A 13,414-nucleotide genomic window follows, 5' to 3' on the forward strand; every position below is an offset into this window, starting at 1 on the left:
GAGTAGAAAAGAGAGAGACAAAAGGTTAATGCAACGTTTCCTGAAACATGAGGTAATCCCCGATCTGCAGCCGACATTTCAGTGCTAGTACGACCGGACACGCCCGCGCTTCCAGCCGTTTTTCATTAGTTCAGTCGTCAAAAGCGGCGACATCCGCGGGAATCTTCTAATAGATTGTGTAATTGCAATTCCTTCGTCGTTCTTCAGATTTTCGAATTACTTTCTGATTTCGTTGTCCGTTCTATTTTAACCAGTCTTTTCACGCGCAGTCAGAAAATCGTATGTTTCAACAGGCTTTCATTAAAACGGCGTTAGCTCGTTAACGTGCTTCGCAAGACCGACAGTTATCGAAATTTATCATCTGCGCAGTATCTATCAACACTTTTGATTCCATCGGATCAAGAACTGATGACTCGTTTCGTTCTAGCAGCTGTTGCACGCAACGTAACGTTTATAAACTCGCCTAATGATATCCTGTTGTAGGATTTGAGATATTAACGCGGAGAAAAGAAAGTTTCTCTGACGACAAGTAAGAAGAGCGAAAGAAAGGTGGAGGGGGTCTATATGACCCATGTATAATCAGCGATATCAGCACGGTAGTCCGAAATAGCTGGCTCTAGCTCATCAGTTGCATAATCGAGGAAAGTCGTGTAGGTACGCGAAGACCCCTTAGTAATACTCGCACGCTCGCATTCGCGTCCGCGCTTGCGCTTGTGCTTATGCTGGCGCTCGCGCGCGTGCGTCGTGTGCTTACCGCGTGAAAACTTGACGGAACAACCAACAACTTAGCTGTCGTTTTCTTTCTTCGCTTCCCCTTCCCTTCCACCTCTTCTCTCTCTCTCTCTCTCTCTCTCTCTGTCTTGCGCTCTTGTTCTCTTTCTCCTTCTTTTTCGGCACGTATTTTATTATTTCCTCTCTTTTTCTACTTTCTTCCTTGAATGAAAGCATACAGGTTCACGCGTGTAGAAAATATCACGAGTCCCTCTGCGCTTTTCCTTCTTCCGTTCGTTCTCATCATTCGTCTTCTTCAAGCTACCATATGTTTCAGCTTTTTTTTTCTCTTACAACTAGCGAAGTTCGCTTGATACAAAAAATGAACGCCCAAAACATTTGTTCTCTTTCTATAATATATACGTACGTATATACCGAGTGACAAAATATCAAAGCGGGCGAAACATTTTGATAATGATAATTACTTTATCGAGCAGACGTTATTTAAGGCATGTAAAAATATGGGATTATAATGCACGCAAGATAACAATAATATGAACATTGAACTTCCATTTCCTTCTCTTATCTCTTACAAATTTTACGTCACGTATAGTTAGAAATTTTTCGACCACCATGTAACGAAACAGAACTCGAAACTGAGTTAATTAAACGATTTCTGCAGGTTCACGCGAAGTATTCTTCGTTAAATTCCCAGTGCACCGTCCAACGACGATTACTTACGTTCATTGCTATTCTATTAATAAACATTTATTTACCACAGAATTTATGAACAGTATACGAATTTAGTATTATTCAATCTTCGCTTCTATTTATGCGTTTCTACTCGTGTATATACTCTGAATCTACATCGATTTATGAAATTGAATATTTTCCAAATTTTTGTTAAACAGCTCCACACTTTAACAACAAAAGATACAACGTAGAAGTTTAATCGAAAATGGAATTATGCTGTGATTACGATGAATCTTTACAAATTATGGTAGATCCGGTTTTCATAGTTTGTTTTTAAATATTTCACGAGCTGTAACAATTTTGATTTAGGTAACAAAATATCGTCGGTACAAAGGACGCGGATCTTTCGTGTTTAATTCTATATCAGCAAGTATACTGTCATTTTTAGAAAGTCATTATTCTAGGGCAAAAAACATCGATCTATCGTATTTGTCGAGTAAAAGGGAAGACTAAAGCAAATACTTCCTGCACATAACGTGGCATCACCACGTATTTCGTAGACTTCGTTCCGTTATAAATTGTAAGAAATTACTAATAGCTCCGAGAAGTCTGAAATTAATTAATTCTTAAAACTGTCTAAGATTTGATTCGATTTCACGTGTAATTTTACCGCGGTTAACATTCATTAATTCAAATAGATCAGTCTAACTATAAACTCGTTAGCTTCTTGTTTAACACATTAAACGGGCGAAATAGGAAAAATAGAAAAGTATCGCAACTTTTTTGACGTGAGAACATTCAACGATGACTAATCGCTGTGACGTTATTTCAGCCTACGGTGGCGCGATGGAAAGATTGTTAGGCAGAGTTCATTGAAAACTCAATGCTCTGCTCAACCTTTATACACCATCGTATTTATTTCGTCAGGCGTAAGCAAGTGTTTAATTAATAACTCGCCAACGTAAAGCAACAGAGTTTAAAGCAGTTTATTCGAGTGTGGGAGGAGGAAGGCGGAAAAGCAGAAAGATACCTGGCGCAAAAGATATTTACTTGTAAAACATGTACCTACAAGCTTTCTTTCAGAAGGTATACACGAAACCACGTGTGAATCGGTTGACGCGTTCGTCGTTAATTTCATAAAGTTTATTGCCCTTGCTTCGTTAAAACTGCTGTCTAATATTTGCCTCCAAACGCCGGCGAGCCTAATTAGATATCGTTAGCGAAACTGGTCTGTATTTCCAATACATAAAGTCACCCTACGTATACGTAACCAGATTATAAATTGCATTTTTCATCGTAATAATTTATTTTCGTTTACGCAACCGCAGCGTAACGAAACGCCTGGCGGCGAACAAATTTAATTGTACCGGCACGAAGTACGTATACAAATTCTCACACTGGTGATCTCGTCTTTCGCGTATCACGAGATAAGCAGGATCGTCTTCGCGAAGTTAATCATTTTCTCGAAAAAGCGTCAAAGAAAAGCGGCCGAAAAATTGACCGGCTTTTCGCGTATTCATGGTAAAACAAGAAGCAAGTGTAATTTGCATAAAGTCCTCCCTTCTCTCCACCTTCAATTTCTCTCCTTTCGTACCAGCCAGTTATTAAGCCACTACTTATGTAAATAGATGAACGTGCGCGCGGTTATCAGACGAAAGCCGATGTAAGCACAACACGTCGACCAACGGAATAGATAACAATTTTTTATCTGGTCGCCTGTCTTCGAAGCCATCGTTCTCTTTTGCTTTGGTGACGCCAGTGCACTTTGCTATTTTATCGGCAGCTGGATTTTCAAAGATAGACTAGCTTCCGGTTGTTGCAACTGAAAAGCTCGTATTATCCGTAATCAATAAATTTCTCGCGCGAAAACACCTTTCCCCTACGTACATAGTGAAACAACGACGTTAAAACGCGGTAAATTTCCGCAATTTCAAATCGCGACATTAAATATTCGCATAAAGGTCAAATCGGTTTTTTGCTGCTTTTGATTTTTTGCCATTTTCTCGAACATCGACTCTCGCGCATTAAAGGATTATTGGTTTCTATATCGTTAATCTCCTGTCTTTTGTTTATCCTATATACTCTTGTTTATCGGCGATAATCAGATTGCAGATTGACATGTTCCGTAATTGCTATCGATATGTTAGCTCGCATCGTTTTGTATTTGCAGTTGCTCGCAACAATCTCGAAGAAACTAAATCTAACGCTAATAAATAAGTAGAAACGCGTTAATTCGATCGAAGAACAAACTACTCGCGTTTTTATTTTTCTTGGTCGTCGCTCCTATATTTCTCTCATACGCTTTTCTTTCAAGAATTTTGATTAAAAAGAAACGGACGATAAAAAGAGCGCTACGTTTTCATAGCGTCACCGACCTGACACTAGATTTCGTATCATATACACGTTCGCTTCGAATCCCTCAATTTTCTATAACTTTCAAAATCTTTCCTCCTTTCTTTTCGCTTGCCACCAATTTTTCCATCTTCCCTTCTTCTTTCTTACTTAACGTGTTTTCTCTCCTCTTCCCCTCGATGCCCTCTGGAACCGTCTCTGTCAATCGTTCTGGCACAATTGTCGCGGCCTCTTTCTCTCCCCCACTCTTACTCCTGATTTTCTCTCTCTTTTTAACCGCCTATCGCAGTCGGTTATACGCGCTCCTCTCTCCCCTCTCTCTTTCTCTCTCTCTATCCATCCCGGTCTCCCTCTCTCTAGGTTGTTCGGCTCTCGAGACCGTGACTGACTCGATTCGCTTCGACTCGGCAGTCGCGGTTAAACTCGCGCAGGAGGCATTACGTGCGATTTGCGCGTCACGCGCGTTATTCATAACGCAACGAAAGAGGAGAAAAAGAAACGTCTTCCGTCAGTAACGGCCGGCTTTTTGTTTCTCGCTCGTGCAAGTCCGAGAGTGGTTTGCCTCGTACGGAATTCATTTTTCCATCGCACACGCTGATCAGTGTTCGAAAGAATCGATTCGTCCGAGTGTGAAGTTCAGCAAAAGAGAATCGCGGTTTTGACGAGCCTAGCCCGTCGTCGGAGCGCGAACGCGTTGTCGTGCACGGCCAAACGTCAAATTCAGCGCGCAACGAAAACAACCTCGCCGTGTTGCGAAATTCTCACCGCGTCTGTCCCAAACGCGTTTCGTTTGGCGGTGAAAATTGAATCGACAGGCGTAAAAAAACGGCTGACGTTCGAATTGGGATCAAAGTCTGGTGACACAAAAGTGAGAAAGTAAACAAGCTGCGCGCGTGCACCGTCGTCGTGTACGCCATGTGCGCCCGCTCATGATCGGCAAGTGCCCCGTGTAACGTTTCGACTCGCGACAAGTCGTCGAATTCGATAGAAGAAAAATCGTTTACTCGGAACTGCGAATTTTAGTACCGTTAAGAATCGCGATTGAAATTGTCTCGCTTTCGAAATCGCCAACGAAGTCAACGAGGAGAATGCTCGATTTCTCTGTTGGAACAGTGCGCGTGCCGAAACGATAAGGTTAAGTCGCAGCTCGTCGAACAAAGAGAGAACAGCTGAAATCGACTGAAAGACTTGGGTTGTCAAAGACAGGGCGTACGCTTCGTGTATCCTTGTTTGGCGTAGCAAAAAAAGAAAAAAGAAAGAAAAGAAGAAAGAAGAAGAGAAACGTGGACAGGAAGGAGAGTGCGCTCGTAAATCTCTCGTTTCTCGACTATATTCTGTGTCGAACGTGGAATAAGCGTTTTAGATCGGGGTGAAAAGAAGTTGGACGAGATACGTCTGAAAGTCAGCTGTTCGTCGAGGGGCAGAGCGCGCTGCGCTAATTCCTTATGGACTTTCGATCGTTCCAAGTATTTTACATCGCATTTCGTGCGCACGTGGTAATCGCGAGACGAGCGTGACCGCAGCTCTGGAAACGAGGTAGTCGGTCGAATATCGTTGGCTCGATCTACGAAGATACGACGCTCATCTCGAGGGTGTTGAATCCATCGAACGCTGTTCGCGAAAACCGGTTGCTCTTTCGTTTTCCCTACCGTGTTAACAATTAGTGCCACGTCTTCGAACGAACAGTTTGATAGATCGTTGAACATTCTTTACGATTAACGATCTTCCCCGAGATGCAGAAGTGATGGACGTCGCGAATCGGAGGCGCAGCAGTCGGCTTCCAGCTCGTGTACGAGTCGATTGAACGTCGTCTCCGACGAGCGACGTTTTCGACATCGGATCGGTATATCGATCGTCAGAAAGTAATTATTCGCTTGGTTGTTTACCAGCGTCACGAAACGGCGGCCAGACTCCGTGCGTGTCGAACCGTCGAGGCACGTGGATGTTATCGAAGGAAATTTGCCCCGAGAGGTCGGTCCGCAACGTGGGAGCGATTACAACACAAGCCAGTTCATTCATCGTACGGATTCCAGCGCACCGGAAGTGACGAGGACGAGAGTGCTTCCCCGAAGTTCGAAGCTCACGCACGAGCGCGATATAGTCAACTTTTGTAGAGAGCCGCGTGTAACGCGTGTGTATAGCAGAGTTGTTTCGCGTGGAACGAGAAACGTCGAGTAGAGAGTAGAAGAGAGCTTGATCGTGAGAGGGAACGAGCACACGGGTTCCAGAGAAGAACGCGCGCGCGGCATAGAAAGACGAAGAAAGGGGTAAAGGGGAAAGAAAAGGAAGCGGTGCAAGGCATCGAGGAACAAGGATGCGGTCGTGGCGGAGAATAGCGGGCTGCCGGACGACCGAGCGTCCTGCGAGACGCACGGTCGCTCCTTGAAGGACACCGCGGTTTTCGTGACCGGAGGATGGACTGCTCTGTCGAAGAAACGAGTTGCGTGCGAGAAGAGCAGCGCTCATTCTTACATGACGACCACGCTGTCTTGTGAACCTGATTGTTCCATTTCGTCGAGGCGCCCCGCCACACTCAGCGCACGATTATGCAGCTGAAGAAAGCGATGCTTAAGATATTCGATCAATGTGAGTTGCCGATTTTGCTTCTCCATCTCTTTCTTTTACTTCTTCTTTTCACTATCGTTCTCTTGCTTCTTCGTCTTGCTCCCCCCGTCTTTCACCTCCATTTCCCTTCTTATTCGTGTACACCGTTGTTTCGTGTTTAACTTCTTGCAGCTCGTAGTAAGATTCGTCTATGAACAAAAGAGAGAGAGAGAGAGAGAGAGAGATCCATTATATGTACGAATAATTAGAAATAATGGTTGGTAATAGAAATTTCAAAAATGTGTTTTTTTTACGTTACTTAGACCCTGACTCAGTAGTTCAATTATCGAGCTGCATCACACGCAACATAAACGACATGCAATATTTTACTTGACAGAAAAAAATGTGCAGAGTAGAACAGTATACGCATTTATACGCAGTACATATCAAAGGAAGAACATAGCGCAGATGAGAATAATGAAAACCGGAAAGGACAGTAATATTGCAAAGTATCAAAGTAATTGCTAGAGACTGTGCAGAAAAAAGTTTTAGAAGCAAAGAGCTGGAAGTAATTTTGTTTTAAATACGGAGAATCGCTGAAAGAAATAAGACGAAATTGCGGGACTGAAACCACTAACTCTCAAAGGGTTAACTACTTTAAAACCAATTCCCGGTGAATGAAAGTTTCTCGACGAATTTCGGCTTTCTTTGTTACCTCTTTTATTTTTAGAACCTCGGATTTTAATCGTAACGAACTCGTAACACGTCTTGAACGAAAAACGAGAGGAAAGTCAAAAGCGTTTTTCGAATAACGTTTGCGATCTTCTCGTAGAGGAAGATACGACGAGAAATTTAGATTCACGGTACGACAAATTTTTGCTAACTCGATACGTGTTTTGTTTTGCTCAGGTACATACGAGACACAAATGTACAATACCCATAGGGTCTAAATCGAACGATGATAAACGCACTCGAAGTTACGGACAACAAACAGCTGTCGAAAGTAACCGAGACGATGATGTCTCCGGCTATTCTATATCGACTATAATACGTTTTTATCAATGTTATACCACATTGTCCAATCATTTTTTCGTATTGGAATGACTATTGTAGTTGTACATTTTGCGCATTTTGAGTCTCATACTTCGCTTGTACTACGATTATAAAAGTTGGTGTACAGCACCTGTTCAGGCACGAGACGATAGCGAGATGCTTCCGTTCAAGTTCAAAGACAGTGTTTATAGTATCAGTTAATGCCCGACAGCGTTAGATATAAGAATAATATTTCTCCATCATGTATAGTGACTGTCAGTTGATAATGTTTTCGTATTTGTTTGTAAAAGGCCCCTTCTATATAGCATTATTATTAGAGAGGAAAAAGAAAGGAAGGTAAAAGAACATACACGTCGTTTTGCAAACAGAGAAGAATTCATTGTATTAGACAGTGTTTAAAGAACTAAAAGGTTTCCATTAGTATCTATTAGAAAAGATTTTCACGATATTTGCGAGCGAAAATTTCACGATACATATGATCTCGTCGTTTCCTTCCGAAAAAGTAGAAAATTTCACGAAAGAACAAAATTACTTGTTACGAGGTCAAGTATTGTCTATACGGAAATAATTATTGTTCGTTGACGTCGCGGACGAAACATTCTTATCTAGAAATATAATAAATGCATGTCCGAAATACAATGTGTTCAAACTGATTGCTGTGCTGAAATTGTTACATTAAATTGCATAATATTTGATGATTTGAATCGTGTCTTTACTGTCTCACGTTTGGACGGATAATATAAATCGATTTTAATTCGACATGAGTTTGCACGAGTATATCTTGCTAAGATTTATTTTCCAAGTTAAATTTGCTACGAATTCTTGCTATATGAAAATACGGTACGCTCAATTCATCTATATTTTTTACATTTTCAAATATATTTAGCTATGCAAACCGTAACGATGGTAAAAGTTTTGACCATCTTTACTTCTCTTCAGTCAAAATTAATTATGAATGAATTTAAAGAAGCCCCGGTCGGAACTCGGCAAAAATAACGTTATATATATAACTAATCGCATTGTAGACAGGCATGATGTGATTTCTTATGAAAAAATAAGACGAGAATGTAGAATAAAATTCTTTGTTTTGGAGAAAACCGAGCTTGAAAATTTGTCAAATATACTTGAACCTGGGTAATTCCAGGCTGGACAGAAATAAGTAATGGAAGAAATAAATTCTACAGCCAAGAACAAGTAAAGAGTGTGGAACAAAATACTTCTATTTACGGCTTTATCGCGAAGAAAACAGAGTTTGAACGTGTTTAGTTAAGAATCGGTCTGTTACACATGTATGATAAATTTTCAAATTTATTTTTCTCGGAAACGGAGCGTCTTGTGAAAATATTTCATTTTACAATTTCTACTTATTTTCTTACGTAGACTAACCCGCTGTCGATTATTTATTTACTCCTGTCCAATGTAGAATTAGCCAGATTCGAGTACACTTGATAAATTTTCAAACTCGATTTTCTCGAAAATTATGCATCGGACGAGATAATTATATTCTCTGTTCTGTATTATTATTCTGTGTTCCATATTTTTCTTACTTTCTCATAAGAAATTATCTCACGTCAAACATTATTCGACCGCGTTCTATATAATTAATGTTCAATATTTGAGTCTATCAACAATTCATTAACTGAACGTCGTTGGACAAACTTTTCTTTTCAAAATATTTGACCGAGAAATGGTGTTCTTCTTTTCACGGATGTACTAATTTCTTTGTTTCCGCTCACCATCTGCTCACGTACGTACACGTACGTGTACACGAAGTTGTGTGCGTGTGTAAGATATCGTATAGATTAATACTCGTGCGAAGCAGTCTTCCTGTCCAAAAGTGTTATGTCCGTTGTTGAGCTAACGTTTAAAAGTATCCAAGCATTTGTTTGTGTTTGACAAAACACAATGTAAATTACAAGTGACAGTACCGTTAATGATTTAATTATCTAATCGATACTATCATCATCGCACGTAGCATAACATTACTACGAGTTTGATTTTTTACATGTAAATCGTTCATCCATTTGCAATGGAAAGATTAGAACTTGTATGATGAAACTTATAAAGGTGTTGCGATATTTTATCATCGGCCTATTTAATTCTTAAATTATGGATCAGACGAAGAGATTTTTATAAACTGCTAGGAATACTATGGTGGTTAAATTTATGGGGTAAGGACGAAAAATTTTTATTCATTTCTAATAATATTAATAAATTTCTTATAATAAATCATTCGTTTCTAATAAATATTACTTTTAATTGTTAGCTCGTCGTTAGTTTGTAATACTTGTCTTAAATACTGTTTCTGTATAAAAATCAATGAGTGATAGATAGAGAGGGAGAGAGAGAGAGAGAGAGAGAGAGAGAAAGAAAGAGAAAGCGTCTAGATACTTACGAGTGCCTGGTATATACGTAGATTGGTTTCTTTGACTGGCGCTACGCAGAGAGAAAAAAAATGTAAATGAGTCGCGCGAGACAAAACGTGTTCTTTAATCATTGGCAGCGAAAGGAACGTGTCAGGAAAAAAGTCAGTTGAGACGAATGCGTGGCCGATAGATAAGAAGCATGAACGAACGTGTACGTAGTGCGACGTAGTTGTCGCAGCTCCGTTATCAATAGCTCGGTGCAATCGCACGGGTAATAAATTAGATCCGCTCGTAGAAGAGCAGCGAGCGTTTCTATTACATAGTAGAAAAAGAAAGGAACGTCAGCGTGTCGCGTCGACTCGGACGTGTATATAGTATCGTCTCGATGGAAAAGTTTGGTGTATTTGGTAGGAACGAAGGCGTATCATGAACTGCTGTAAATGCAGAGGCTTGCTCGAATGGCACGTACGAAAGTATTGTATTTCGTGTAGACGTTTGTTCCCCGCGGAACGCTGCACCGGTGGCTGGCTGTGTGCAGGCTGCAATAAACGTAGCCGTGAGTCGAACTGCGGTGCATGGCATAGCCACGCGTTCCTCTGTGCTCCTCTATGCTCTACTCTACACGCTGTACGCTCTACGCAGAGCGCGGAGAGACGCGTGCACACGGCTGACCGTAGCTGCATGCGTGCGTAACGTGATTCCTTCGTGCACAGCATGGGCCCCATTAGTGGCCCCCAGGTCGTAATAGCGTAATAGCTCGACAGGTTACTAGAAGGTATCGCGAAAACCCATAGCCTCTTTACGATAACTCGCTCCCCTATCGCGATTCGTGTCACCGAATAAATCTCATATTCGCGTATCTTCGCAGTGGACGCGAATTTTACCACCGCGTTCACTACCTGCGACTAATTTTTTCTTGCTGTAGCAGCCCCGTCGATAGCTCGGTCGTTCGATTCGAAGAAAATGAAATCGCGTGACTAGGCGTGTTGCTTTCTTGATACGGATGTTCGGTCGGAATAACGATATTGTCACTCGAAATTATAGAAAATTCGATTTGCTTTCTCGATACACTTTTGCTAAATCTCTTGTTTACCCCTATCAATGGCTTAATCATCATTGTGTCGATCAACGTTATTGTTCGTTTCAACGTTGTTTCAACCGTACGATATGCAAAGTATCACGCGTCAATAACGTATCGAGAAAGGATTTTTTCCCCTAACAATCGTAAAACTTGGTAAATAAGTTGGCAAATAAAAAGCATTCGATTGTTGTTTCAATCAATGGAACGACGTATGGGATAATTCTGATTCGTACACCTTTTGCACGATGTGTGTACATTAGGGAAAGTTTGTCGGAGTGGTTATTGAAATATTAGAAAGAGTTTCATTGTCTCGACTTTGATTTCATGATTTCGATCTTTATATGATTTTGCAGAATGAAAAGATTCTAAATAACAATGCTTTGCGAGATACATATGTAATTACTAATTACGTTTTAAGATATCGCTGCTTGCATAGATATTGTGATGCGATGCTTAAGAACACATTTGAGAGGCACATTTTGAGAGACAAATAGTTGAAGCAAAATTAACAGAGATACGATAAGAAAGTAACTTTCAACAGTTCTATGTATGTGGATGCTGGTTACATTTTTAACATTTTACATGACACACATTATTACACACATTACGTTACAGACTATATTTTACAGTTTAAGATGATCGCCTTCCGTCTTACTCTTGCTTATCTTACATTTATTATTAATTAGAAGAATATTGCGTTAGTTAGTACTGTAGTTTTTCCAATATCGTTTCTTTTTTAGCGCCTGATATGATTAAATATCTATCTTCGATACAATTTGAAATTTAAAACGAATTTAGTAAAACAAGTCACCCTATAATATTATACACATACTTATCGTCTTTCATAGGAGAAGTAAGTCTTTCTTTATTTTAGCGAACGATATCTAAATCCCCGATATAGTATGTCTTTTATCAAAGACGAATTCATCAGAGAACAGGTGTCTTATACGTAGTACATATATAATGCTGCAATAAATGTCAGATTTACGATAAATGAAGTATTATTTATAGGCCTATAAAATCGTGCTAGTTATATGTGATAAAATGAATAGGTAGGGAATAACTGACTTACGTTCGTTATCTATAAACAAAAAAAAAAAAAAAACAAAAAATGAAGAGGCTACATAAATTTGAAAGATAACATTTTCGAATGATGTAATTTTTAACAGGAGTATAATACGCGCGCCTCTCACATTTACGTAATATTACCTAGTATCTTGTAACCAATATTCGAGTAATCCGAAGTAAAGATAACATTTTACTCGATTAGATTGCGATGAAAATTTCTAACAATACGTTCGATCACCTTTGGTAACATATGCAAACCTACAAGACACAACTAAGACACAAAAGTTTGCAGAGGAGCCTGTAAATAATTAATTGAGACAACAATATCCCAGGTGTTTTTAAGAAAATGATGCAATGAGTAATAGCTATAACAAGTTCAAAAACTTTGTACAAATGTTTACTTGTTATTCTTCTTTAGTTCATCAATTTCTTAGAACTCTCGCAATAAACAAAGCCGTACCTTAATTGTCATAGAACGCGTATGAAATTGTCAAGGAAGGAAACCAGATCAAACCAAAAAGAGTGATCAGTTTCGTGAATTACTGAAAGCAGAGTAATAGGACGCTTCAAATTATTTTATTTAAAGAAGAAGAATTTCCTTTATCGAGGGACCAACATTTAATACTTTTAAATTAACCAATATCTTGTTTTACGTAATGAATAACTGTTGTTTCACACATTTTTCGAGAACGAACGTATTAATGTAACGAAATTAAAATTGCATCCATTCTTCTTAAATTCATTCATAAAATAACAAGATTGTATCTTTTTTCATCAAAAGTGTTGTTTCGCGTACTGTATGCATATTTATTTTATACAAATATTTCTTTAATAAATATTTATAATATTTAGTAATATTGTATATACGCGCGCGCGCGTTATAATTTAAGTAAACGTGCATAATTACGTATGAGCAACATCGAAAGTACTATGCGTTACTACCTTACAATTAGTTAATTAAAATTGTAGCGTTGTACGTGGCGATACAACTTGAGACTAGAAAAGGATAACAAGAACGTGCTTGAATAATTTTGAACGGGTTTCGAGCAACAGTACTCTCTTGAAATGAAATCGTAATTGGATACTCGCATCGCTGCAATTACTTCGACTTTTTCTGAATTCGTTGCCCTAGAATGTCTGTACCCTAAATACAGCTCTCATCATTTATTCTTTTTTTTTTTTTTTTACCTCGATAAAACTTAGCAGGGAACAGTATGATTTCTGCTTGCGGTTCTACCTGTCGGAAAGGTTGACATTTTTTGGACACCAACGCGAAAAAGATGCTTCATCGTTTATCATTTTGTGGCGAAAATATTTGCTCTAGGCCAACACAGTTGGCTAGACGGGTCGAAAGCAAAACCGGAAGTTTGTGACAGTCGAAGCACAATTTCAATTTCGTTTGTTTGCCATTCGTTCGTTGATATAAATTCGGCAAATAATATTTTCTGTGTAATAGAATTTTCGCACGTTCATTTTCGATTCGTTTACGAGCAAGAAATTCGATGAATTTTAATGATTTCCCCGAACAATTTTATCGTCTACTTAT

The 13,414-nt window shown here is 39.4% G+C and overlaps 1 protein-coding gene across 15 annotated transcripts in view; it reads left to right on the top strand.

Annotated features, from left to right (window-relative positions):
• LOC100644530 (dual 3',5'-cyclic-AMP and -GMP phosphodiesterase 11) overlaps window positions 1-13,414 on the top strand; it is a 146,746-nt gene that overhangs the window by 77,135 nt on the left and 56,197 nt on the right. For 4 of the 15 annotated variants that reach the window (XM_048409719.1, XM_003398546.4, XM_048409720.1 and 1 more), the window contains one exon: window positions 5,646-6,342. The exons of 10 other annotated variants lie outside the window; for them this stretch is intronic. In XM_048409719.1, coding sequence (XP_048265676.1) covers window positions 6,303-6,342 — 40 coding nt within the window. In that variant the 5' untranslated portion in view covers window positions 5,646-6,302. Of the gene's footprint in view, window positions 1-4,117; window positions 6,343-13,414 lie in introns of those variants that run through there. One more of the 15 variants, XM_020865192.2, reaches the window with a different exon arrangement.

The sequence above is a fragment of the Bombus terrestris genome, chromosome 10 (assembly GCF_910591885.1).
Source record: "Bombus terrestris chromosome 10, iyBomTerr1.2, whole genome shotgun sequence".
Classification (NCBI taxonomy): Eukaryota; Metazoa; Arthropoda; class Insecta; order Hymenoptera; family Apidae; genus Bombus; species Bombus terrestris.